Source organism: Saccopteryx leptura, chromosome 1 (assembly GCF_036850995.1).
Source record: "Saccopteryx leptura isolate mSacLep1 chromosome 1, mSacLep1_pri_phased_curated, whole genome shotgun sequence".
Classification (NCBI taxonomy): Eukaryota; Metazoa; Chordata; class Mammalia; order Chiroptera; family Emballonuridae; genus Saccopteryx; species Saccopteryx leptura.
The window spans coordinates 86,510,252-86,521,732 of record NC_089503.1 but is presented as its reverse complement, the minus strand read 5'-3'; the positions used below and the strand labels follow the sequence as shown (position 1 = coordinate 86,521,732).

General features: G+C 39.7%; 1 protein-coding gene across 2 annotated transcripts in view; it reads left to right on the top strand.

The window, feature by feature from the left end:
• Nucleotides 1-237: 237 nt before the first annotated feature.
• The window catches only part of PGR (progesterone receptor), a 90,665-nt gene continuing 79,421 nt past the window's right edge, over nt 238-11,481 (top strand). For both annotated transcript variants that reach the window (XM_066360735.1, XM_066360734.1), the window contains exons 1-2: nt 238-1,850; nt 2,889-3,040. In XM_066360735.1, the coding sequence (XP_066216832.1) occupies nt 238-1,850; nt 2,889-3,040 (1,765 nt within the window). The remainder of the gene's footprint in view (nt 1,851-2,888; nt 3,041-11,481) is intronic.

The window sequence follows — 11,481 nt, the reverse complement described above, 5'->3', positions numbered from 1 at the left end:
CGGAACAACTGCCCACCTCCCCCTGAATACCAAATGGAGGCCAAGGGCAGTAGCTGACCAGCGCCGCCCCCTTCTGACCCAGGAGGTGGAGATCCTCCACCCCCAACCCCGCCCGATCAAGCCAAATTCAACATCTATTTTCTCCTCCAGCTGATCCTAGATCCCCGACACCACCTCCTCCTTCCCCTATCCCTCCTCCCTAAAAACAGGGGAGGAGAAAAGTGGAGTCAGGCCATTATGTCAGAGCTGAAGGCAAAGGCTTCCCGGGCTCCCCACGTGGTGAGCGGCGCGCCTTCCCCTACCCAGGTCGTATCTTCTCTGCTGGGACGCGCAGACACCGGCCCCTTCCGGACCGCGGACGCCTCGCCCGTAGTCTCCCTAGGTGGGCTGCTCTTCCCGCGGCCCTGCCAGGGACAGGACCCGGACAGGAAGACGCTGGACCAGCAGTCGCTGTCAAACGTGGAGGGGGTGTATCCCAGAGTTGAAGCCACAGGAGGTGCCGGTGGTGGCACCTCTAGACCCCCAGAAAAGGACAGTGGGCTGCTGGACAGTGTCTTGGACACACTCCTGGAGCCCTCAGGTCCCGGGCAGAGCCACGCCAGCCCTCCTGCCTACGAGGCCACCAGCCCTTGGTGCCTGTTTGGCCCTGAGCTTCCCGAAGAGCCTCGGGCTGTCCCCGCCACCCAGGGGGTGTTGCCCTCGCTCATGAGCCGTCCAGAGAGCAAGGCTGGCGACAGTTCCGGAACGGCAGCTGCTTATAAAGTGCTGCCCAGGGGCCTGTCACCGTCCCGGCAGCTGCTGCCCTCGACCTCGGGCAGCCACCACTGGCCCGGGGCCGCAGTGCGGCCGTCTCCGCAGCCCGCTGTGGTGGAGGTGGAGGAGGAGGATGGGTCCGAGTCCGAGGGCTCGGTGGCGGGTCCGCTTCTGAAGGGCAAAGCCCAGCCTCTGGGAGGCCCGACGGCCGAGGGAGGAGCCGCGGTCACCTCTCCTGGGGCGGCCGAAGGAGGCGTCACCCTGATCCCCAAGGAAGATCCCCGCTTTCCCGCGCCTAGGGTCGCCCTGGCGGAGCCAGACCCGCCGGCCGCGCCTGGGCGCTCACCGATGACCACCATGGTGATGGATTTTATCCACTTGCCAATCCTGCCGATCAATCCGGCCCTGCTGGCCGCCCGCACCCGGCAGCTGCTGGAAGGGGAGAGCTACGACGGCGGGGCCCCGGCGGCCAGCGCCTTCGCCACGCCGCGGGGCTCGCCCTCGGCCTCGTCCACCCCGGTCGCGGCCGGCGACTTCCCCGACTGCGCGTACCCGCCCGACTCCGAGCCCAAGGACGACGCGTTCCCGCTCTACGGCGACTTCCAGCCTCCCGCCCTGAAGATCAAGGAGGAGGAGGAAGGCGCCGAAGCCTCCGCGCGCTCCCCGCGCCCGTACCTGGTGACGGGCTCCAACCCCGCTGTCTTCCCGGATTTCCAGCTGGCGCCGCCGCCGCTTCCTCCGCGAGCGCCGTCGTCCAGACCCGGAGAAGCGGCGGCGGCGGCGGCGCCCGCCCCTGCCTCCGTCTCGTCCGCGTCCCCGTCGGGGTCGACCTTGGAGTGCATGCTGTACAAGGCGGAGGCCACGCCGCCCCTGCAGGGCCCCTTTGCGCCCCCGCCGTGCAAGGCGCCGGGCGCGGGCTCCTGCCTGCTCCCGGGGGACTGCCTGCCCTCCGCCTCCACCGCGGTCTGCGCGGCGGGGGCGGCCCCTGCGCTCTACCCGCCGCTCGGCATCAACGGCATCCCGCAGCTCGGCTACCCCGCCGCCGTGCTCAAGGAGGGCCTGTCGCAGGTCTACCCGCCCTATCTCAACTACCTGAGGTGAGGCCCGGCCCGGGCGGGGCGCGCCTGTGTCGCGAGAGTAGCGGGCCGCGCTCGTGGCCGCCGCTCCGACCCTCCGCGCCCCGCATGGCCGGGAGAGGGTGGGTGGCCGGGGCGGGGCACCGCGCTAATTTGGCTTCCTTTTTCTTCCTCTCCTCGCTTTTTTGGGGATACAAAGGGTGCGCAGAATATGCCGTTTTCGGAGCATGCATCCCGAAAACATTTTTCTTGCAAAGACGTGAGATTCCCAGGCAGGACCAGCCCCGATTTAAAACATGCAGCGTCACACTAGCTCCGCTGTAGCCCCGCGGAGCGCCAAGGGCGCAGCGAGTTTGGGACTTGATAAAATGATTCTCTTCTTAGAAGGACTTCCCTGGAAATGTCTGTCTTTGAGAGGAAACCTTAAGGCACCAGTGCCCCTGGAGGGGTGGCACTTGACGTAGGGTACCCGGCCAGCACCGTTCAGTAGTCATACGAATCTCAAGATTAAAATTAATTTGTGCAATATATTTAAATTATGGGTTTAAATATCCATCACTGCACTGCACTGTAGTCTAATGTTATTTCGGATTCTCTACAAGTTTTCAGACAACTTTAATTTACATACTTGAAGGAATGAAATTTTAAAGAAAAAGAATTTTTAGTACGGTGAATACGCAAAATTGTCAATATGTTGAACGATACTTTAAAATGACAAACACAAACTTCTTTAAGTAAACACTCGGTACAGGGTTGAGTTTTAAAACTCAGTACAAAAGCATTGGTAAGTACGACAGAACTTTCCTGAACAAAAATTACATGTTATTTATTGTACTTTTACGATAGTGCTGCTGATGAATGAATGGCTAAAAAGTTGCAAGTTTGGTGAACCCGATAAAGGCTTTAGTTTGAGAGTTTAATTTGCATGTGTTTCAAATGTGTGTATATACAGTTCTACTTTTTAAAATTCCCTTTCATTCTTTCAGTTCTGGGGTTAAGAAAACTTTGGAATTAGTGTTACACCTAAAATAAATGGAGTACTTTGTTTTGCTTTTCAAGGCAGGATTCAGAAGCCAGCCAGAGCCCACAGTACAGCTTCGAGTCATTACCTCAGAAGATTTGTTTAATCTGTGGGGATGAGGCATCAGGATGTCATTATGGTGTCCTTACCTGTGGGAGCTGTAAGGTCTTCTTTAAAAGGGCAATGGAAGGTAGGCTACTTTCTCCGATCCTTTATTGGTGGTTTAATCTATTTTATAGATTTTGATTTTCATTTTCTTCTCAGAAATAGAGATATTTCCATATAACTTAAAACATGATGTTTTCAGCAATATCTTTTTATTTACGATACTCAAAGTTGAATGTAGTTGGACATTATAATTGCATACTATATGTGACTAACACTTTCAATATTAGAAGTCATATTAATCTTGGGAACAATGCTACCATTGTTTATTAACTACTTAACTTTAAAAAATAGCTTTGTTCTAGTCATTTTTATTATATATTATGTACAGTATATATCAAATTTAATTTTTTGATCAAAAGAAAAATAGTATAAGTCAAAATTCTATATATATAATTCTGTATGTGTGTATATATGCATATGTATATGATGCAGTTTAAATTTTTTGATGATTTTGTCTTTTCCCTATATGCATATTTATGTAATACTTAAATAATAGTAATTATAAACAATCTTTTATTGATTTTAGAGAAAGAGAAAGAGAGAGAGAATGAGAGAGAAAAAGAAATATAGATTTGTTGTTCCACTTATTATGCATTCAGATTCCTGTATGTACCCTGACTGGGATTGAACCAGCAACCTTGGTGTATCTGAATAACTCTCTTAATCAACTAAACTACCCAGCCAGGCTCTAAACACTTAAAAAAATTTTTTTTTGTTTAGTATATTTGTGTAAGTGTGTGAGAAGATAGGAATAAGCAGTTTAAAGAAAATGAAAATTTTGGACATCACATTAATATAATTTCTAAAGAAGTATTTTGCTTTAAGTAAGACATTCATAAAAATTACATATTTAGCTAATGATTTTCAACTGGCTTGCAGAGTGTATTTCAGACTTGAACTTCCATAGGAAATGTTTTTTAATTTGTCTTTCTAGCTACACTAAATGCTAAAGAGCCAATCACATTTATATTTAAAAATCAAAATACATTTAAAGGTCTTTTCACATTTAATTCTAACAATAAGTGTATTTTATAATGAGCTGAAATGAGTTTAGATTTTCCTGTGGAGTTCTGAGATCACACCTAGGCAGGGGACCAACAATGTGAACTTCTGGAGGTTTTATTTTTTGTTTGTTTGTTTGTTTGTTTTTTCTGTTGAGCCTTGCACTTACAAGTGGGAAAGAAAGGAGTGGGGAATTTTTACCTAAAAGAATCTTTTGAATGCATATTTATGCTAATACTAGCCTAAATGACATTGAACCAAAAATATTCCTTATCCATGTATATGCATAACAGGTGATTTGTTGCAACTATTATGCCTTTTTGATGAAAATGATTCCCAACTACATATTTATTAATAGATTTATATTCTTTCTACTGAAATTATTCATAAAAACATTTGCTTTGTATATTGTTAGAATGATTTTGTTCCACTAAGGATGAATATATTTAATTGATGTTAAACATTAAGTATTCAGCTTCAAGGAGTTTTAATTCCATTGTAAATTAATTGAGGCAGTGTAAAAGGGTACATGAAAAAAAATAAGACAATTTAAGAATGGTCTTAACTTTTCTATTGAAATCCTTTAGTCATAGATACAGATGGAAGTTTTTTTGTGTGGAAGAGTTGATTCTCCAGTGAATATTTGGAATTACTGTTCCCATCTGACTTTGGTTCTGGTTTCTTGAACATTTCCTTTTGCATTAGTATAATTTCCTTCATTCTTACAGTTTCCTTAGAATAGATTAATTTTATAAATGAATGACCAGCTTATAATGTCCTAAAAGCCAGTTTAATCTAACCCAACTCCCTCTTTTTACAGATAAAAAATCTCACTTAAATCTGAGTTTCCAAAGCGCACACAAGTAGTAGCTGATCATTAGTCAATATAGGTTAGATATTCTTTCATTGCAGTGCTTCTTATTCAGGGATTGTGTACACAAGTAGAGATATGATAAATAGTGTTTAATCTTTGGAAGTTACTTCAAAAACTTGCATATAGAGTCAAGTGCCCCAGTCGACTGTATACATGTGTCTATTGGTAGACTTTCTATTCTGTTCTCTTGATGTATTGGTCTATTATTCACCAACACCACACTGTCTTGATTAATGTAGCTTTATAGTAAGTCTCAAAGTCAGGTAGTGTCAGTCTTCCAACTTTATATTCCTTTTTCAGCATTGTGTTGGCTGCTTTGAGTCTTTTGCTTCCCTATATAAACTTTACATCATTTTGGCAATATCCATAAAGTAATTTCTGGGATTTTGATTGGGATTGCATTGAATCTGTAAATTATATTCAAAAGAACCAATACTTTGACAATATTGAGCCTTCCTATCTATGAACATGGACTATCACTCCATTTATTTAGTTCTTTGATTTCACTCACTAGAATTTTGTGATTTTTTTAATGTAGATTTTGTACATATTTTGTTACACGTATACCTATTTTATTTGGGGGAATGCTAATGTAATTGTTTTTACTTGCAAATTCCTCTTGCCTGTTGCTGATGTATAAGAAAGTAACTGACTTCTGGATATTATCCTTGTATCCTGCAATCTTGCTTAATAGCTTATTAGTTCCAGAAGAATTTTTTTTTAGTCAATTCTTTCAGATTTTCTACACAATCACATCCTCTGCAATCAAAGACAGTTTTACTTTTCTCTTTCTTTCCAATGAACATACCTTTTATATGCTTTTCTAGTCCTACAGTATAGTAAGACTTCTACTACAATGTTGAAATTAAGTAGTGGAGTGAACATTTTTGCCTTGTTATTAATCTAATAAGTAAACTTCTAGTTTCTCACCATTAGCATTGCATGAGTTACAGTTTTTTATAGATATCTCTTATCAAGTTAAGGAAGTTCCCTTCTATTTCTATCTTGAGTTTTTATCATGAGTGTTGGATTTGTCAAATACTTTTTGTGAATCAATTGATATGAATACATGATTTGTTTTCTTTTTAGCTTATTGCTATAATGGGTCACACTAATTGTTTTTCAAATGTTGAACCAGCCTTGCTTACCTGGGATAAATCCCATTTGGTCATGGTGTATAATTTTTTTTATAATTTTTGGATCCCATTTGCTAATATTCTTCAAAGGATTTTTATATTTATGTTTATTAGAGATATTAGTATATAGTTTTCTTGTAATGTCTTTGTCTGGTTTTGTATTCGAGTGGTACTGATTTTATAGAATGAATTAGGAAATATTTCTTCTGTTTCTATTTTTTGCAAGAGATTGTGGAGAATTGCTATAATTTCTTCCTTAAATGTTTGGTAGAATTCACCAATGAACTCATCTTAATATGGTGTTTTATGTTTTAGAAGGTGATTAGTTATTGATTCAATTCATTTAATAGATATGAGCCTATTCTGATTGTCTATTTTTTCTTGCATGCGTTTTGGCAAGTTGTGTCTTTCCAGGTATTGGTCTTTTTTATCCAGTGACCAATTTGTGAGCATAGAGTTGTTCATATTATTTCCATATTATCCTTTTAATGGTTATAGGATCTATAGTGATGTCTTCTCTTTCATTTCTGATATTAGCAATTTGTGCCTTCCCTCTTTTTTTCATAATTAGCCTGGCTAGAGAAATATTAATTGTATTGATCTTTTCAAAGAATCAGCATATGGCTTTATTTTTTTATTGATTTCCTGTTTACAGTTTCATTGATTTCTGATCTGATTTGTATTATCATTTCCTCTCACTTTATTTGGCTTAACTTGCTCTTTGTTTCCACTATCCTAATGTGAAAGCTTAGATATTTGAATTTAGATATTTTTTTCTGAATATATACATTTAATACTATACTTTTTCCATTTAGCACTTTTGCTGTATACCACAGATTTTGATAATTTATCTTTTTATTTTTATTTAATTCAAATTATATTTTAATTTCCCTTGAATTTTTTCTTTTATTCATGTATTATTTAAAAATATGTTGTTAAATCTCCACATATTTTGAGATTTTTAAATAGTCTATTATTGATTTCTAGTTTAATTTTATTATAGTGTGAAAGCAGACATTGTATCATTTAAATTTGTTTAGATATGCTTTATGGTCTAGAATGTGGTCTATCTTGGTGAATATTGCATGTGAGGTTGAGAAGAATGTGTATTGGGCTGCTGTTGTCTGAAGTAGTGTAGAGATATCAATTATATCCAGTTGATTGATAGTGTTTTTGAGTTCAACTAGTCCTTACTGATTTTCTGCCTCCTGGGTCTCTCCATTTTTGGCACAGAGGTGTTGAAATCTCCAGCTATAAAAGTGGATTCATCTATTTTTCCTTGCAGTTCTATCAGTTTTGCCTCTCAAAATTTTGATGCTAGGTTCTTAGATGCATACATATTATTCTTGGAGAATTGATCCCTTTATCATTACATAGTAACCCTCTTTATCCTTGCTTTGATGTCTGCCCTCTTTTTGCATTTACAAATTTGTCAGTTGTTTTTACTTTCATTAGAGCTCTGTAAGGCTTTTTTCATCTTCTGTAATCTACAAATTTATCTAACAATTCTTTTCACCATAATTTTGTTAATATTTGGGCTTTTGAGAAGAAATTTTGCCAATAATCTTATTTAATTTGATTTTCTCTTCAATAGAGTTTACCATACAGTAGTTTCCTGTTTTTATTTTTTCTTCTTTTTTGCAAGAGAGACAGACAGACAAGAAAGGAGAGAGATGAGATTCATCAACTCATAGTTGTACCTCTTCAGTTGTTCATTGATTGCTTTCTCATATGTGCCTTGCTGGGGAGCTCCAGCTGAGTGACTGACCCTTTGCTCAAGCCAGTGGCCTTGGGCTTTAAACCAGAACCTTGAGTTTCAAGCTAACAACCTTTGGTCTCAAGCTGGCAACCATGGGATCCTGTCTATGACCCCACGCTCAGGCTGGCAACCCTGTACTCAAGCTGGTGAGCCTACACTCAAACCAAATAAGCCCATGTTCAAGTCGACGACATTCAGGATTTGAACCTGGGACCTCAGCATCCCAGGTCAGTGCTCTATCCACTGTACTACCACCAGTCAGGCTATAGTAGTTTTCATATTATCCTAAAATTAAACATGTAGTAATCCACTGGACTTCACATTTAAACTCTATAAATAAACATAAACATTATTATTAATAAATAATAAATTTGGTAATTTATCCTCAAGTTGTAAATCTCTCAGTTTAATATTTAGTATGAATAGTAATCTGCCTTTAAGCACAATTTTGCACTATGACCTATTCAAGTAAACCTTCACTTTACTGAAAAAAAAGGTTAGAAAGATAGTATTTGGTATAATCTGCTCAATATTTGGCTACATAGGGTTCCCCAATTATTAATGATCCTTCAGAAGCTGCACCTCATACTACTATATGAATCTGAGGGTGAAGCATTAATATCAAAGCATACATGCTAATGCTAATCCCCACCTTTGAGTTGTACTTTAATTACACAAGTAACACACAATACATTCTCTTCTCAAAAATTAAAATATTACCAAGAATAAGGCTTACGTCCTCTTTGATCAATACTTTTCATCTATTCCCTTCCCTACCATTCTTTTATACTTCTATCTCAGTTTTTCATGTGTGTGAACTATGTTGTCTTGCATATGTTAATATATAATTAGTATAATATACTATAACTTGCATTGTATTCTTTATCTTATTTTTTATGCAACACAGATTTGAAACTATGTGTTTTACATTGCTGTAGCTTGTTCTCTTAAATATTGCATAATATTTCATAGTATGAAATTCATCTTATTAAGGCATTACTATTAGAGCATTACTTGAGTATTTTTTGCTCTTGACTTTTTGGGTTCATGCCTTGTTCCTCTTTCTGGAATATAATTATTTTGATAACAGCTCTAAGTGCACTACATGATTAGCTTCTTTCATGTTGCTAAAATGATTTAATTTGTTGATTTATTTACTCCAGAAATGTGTATTGATACTTACTACAGTTCCTTGTGCTGGGACTAATAGATGAATATGTGTGTCATCACTTCGTAAGACAAGTATGACACCAGAAAGTAAAAACAAAACAAAAACCTGTTGTACAATCAGTGAACAGAAGAACACTTTAATATGAACTATGCCAAAATTTTGGATGACACACCAAGTATTCAATTAGACAAATCTAGAAGGATTGCAGTTTGTTCCACTAACAAATCCTGATGCTGATTAAAAAGCTTATTTATTTAACAAACAACTATCCTTAACTATAATCCAGGCATTGTTCTAAGTGCTTTAGTATTTTACCTCATTTAATCCTTACAAGAGTCCTGTGAAGTGGAGGTACTCTCATTACTTGTATTTCACAGATGAGTATGCACAGAGTTTACTAGAAAGTGTAGAGGCTAAGATTCAGACCCAGGTTTTTAATATCATTCTTTTTTTCTTTTTCTTTTTTGACAGAGACAGATATAGGAGGCACAGACAGGAAGGGAGGGAGATGAGAAGCATCAATTCTTTGTTGCAACACCTTAGATGTTCAGTGATTGCTTTGTCATATGTGCCTTGACTAGGAGGCTACAGCAGAGCAAGTGACCCATTGCTTAGGCCAGCAACGTTGGGCTTTAAACCAGCGACCTTTGGGCTAAGCCAACGACCATGGGGTCATGTTTCTGATCCCATATTCAAGCCAGTGACTCTGCGCTCAAACTGGTAAGCTTGTACTCAAGCAGAATGAGCCCGTGCTCAAGCCACAACCTCAAAGTTTCAAACCTGGGTCATCTGCATCCCAGTCTGATGCTCTTCAGACGCTCTATCCATTCTGCCACTGCCTGATCAGGCATATAATTTCATTCTTAACTGTTGCTACACCCTCTGATGTTATGTACTTTATATAACATTTTAAAGAACCCTATAACTTTTTCTTGAAGGATAATACCCCATAATAGTCCTTTTTTTTTTTTTTTTTTCCTAAGTGAGAAGTGGGAAGGCAGACAGGCTCCCACATGTACCTGATGAGGATCCACCTGGCATGCCCACCAGGGGGTGATGCTTGGTCCGTCCTTCTGGGGGCATTGCTCTGCTGCAACTGGAGCCATTTTAGCACCTGATGTGGAGGCCATGGAGACATCCTCAGCGCCTGGGACAACTTTGCTCCCATGGAGCCTTGGCTGCAGGAGGGGAAGAAAGAGATAAAGAGGAAGGAGAGGGGGAAAGGTGGAGAAGCAGATGGGTGCTTCTCCTGTGTGCCCTGACCAGGAATCGAACCTGAGACTTCCAGACGCCAGGCCAACGCTCTACCACTGAGCTAACCAGTCAGGGCATAATTAATATTTCTTCAGGAAAAAATACTTTTAATATTATTTACTCTTCGATGGCAAAGTGATTTATTTATGAACTTGAATAAACATATAGTGAGTATAGACCATGAGGTCAAAACTTTGCTATAACACTTGTAGAAGATACAAAACTTAAGTGTAAAAATAATGTTTATCATTTATTGTTTTTTTAAATTCAGGCACTCATCTAATCTTTTTACATGTACTAACTCATTTACCCTTTACAAAAATTTCCTGAGACAGATTCTTTTTCTGACAGCCTCTATGAAACAGAAACTGTACTCAATTCTTTATAGTCCTTATCTCTTTATTTTATTTCCACTTTTTATGTGTGTGAGCAGAGACTCAGAAGTTCAGTAATATTCCAAAAAGGAAGTAGGTAGTAATTGACAAGATTATTTATATTGTCTTGTAATAGTTAAAAAGGTGATTTATTGGAGATAGTAGGACTTAATCACAATCTTCAAAAAATGATAATTAAGAAAGCTTTTTTTCAAATAGATTATTCAATAAATGGTTTTGGGACTTATTATGCAAAAAATAATTTCAGGTGGTTAACAATTTAAGTGTTTTGGGTTTTTTTTTATGGAAAGTAACCCTTGAAAACATGGAAAAAAGATGTCCTGTCATTTTGCTCATTTTTTTTGTTCATTTATTTATTCATACAAAAAAACAAAAACACATATGCAGTGACGTCTTTGTGCCAGGATTTGTGTTAAATATTAAGACTCAGAAATGAATAAGTCAAGTACATAACTTATAGAGAAATAAATGTAAACACATTACTAAAATACAGACTAGTAATATTTATAGGAGATATTGGAAGCATAGGCTAGCAAGCAGCCAACTCTGGTGTTTACTTCCTGGAGGGCAGAGGGGAAAAGTATGAATCTTACATAAGCGTTAGATTAAAAAAATATTAAATTTTAAAAATCCTTATAATTTCAAAGTCTGTCACAGTGTTTGCATTGTTAACAGTATAGAAACCACAGTGGTTGATCTTTTGTTTAGCAGAGCACTTCGGTGAATATTTCTTTAATCAAAGTCAGTCCAGAGCCCACCTTTTGTTATAGGAGTTGTGGGGAATGTAAGTGTGAAGGACTTTTCCTCTCTGTGTACAACCGTAATATAAATTAGGGTGTTACTGGCTGGCAGCTGAGGCAGAGGAGGAAATA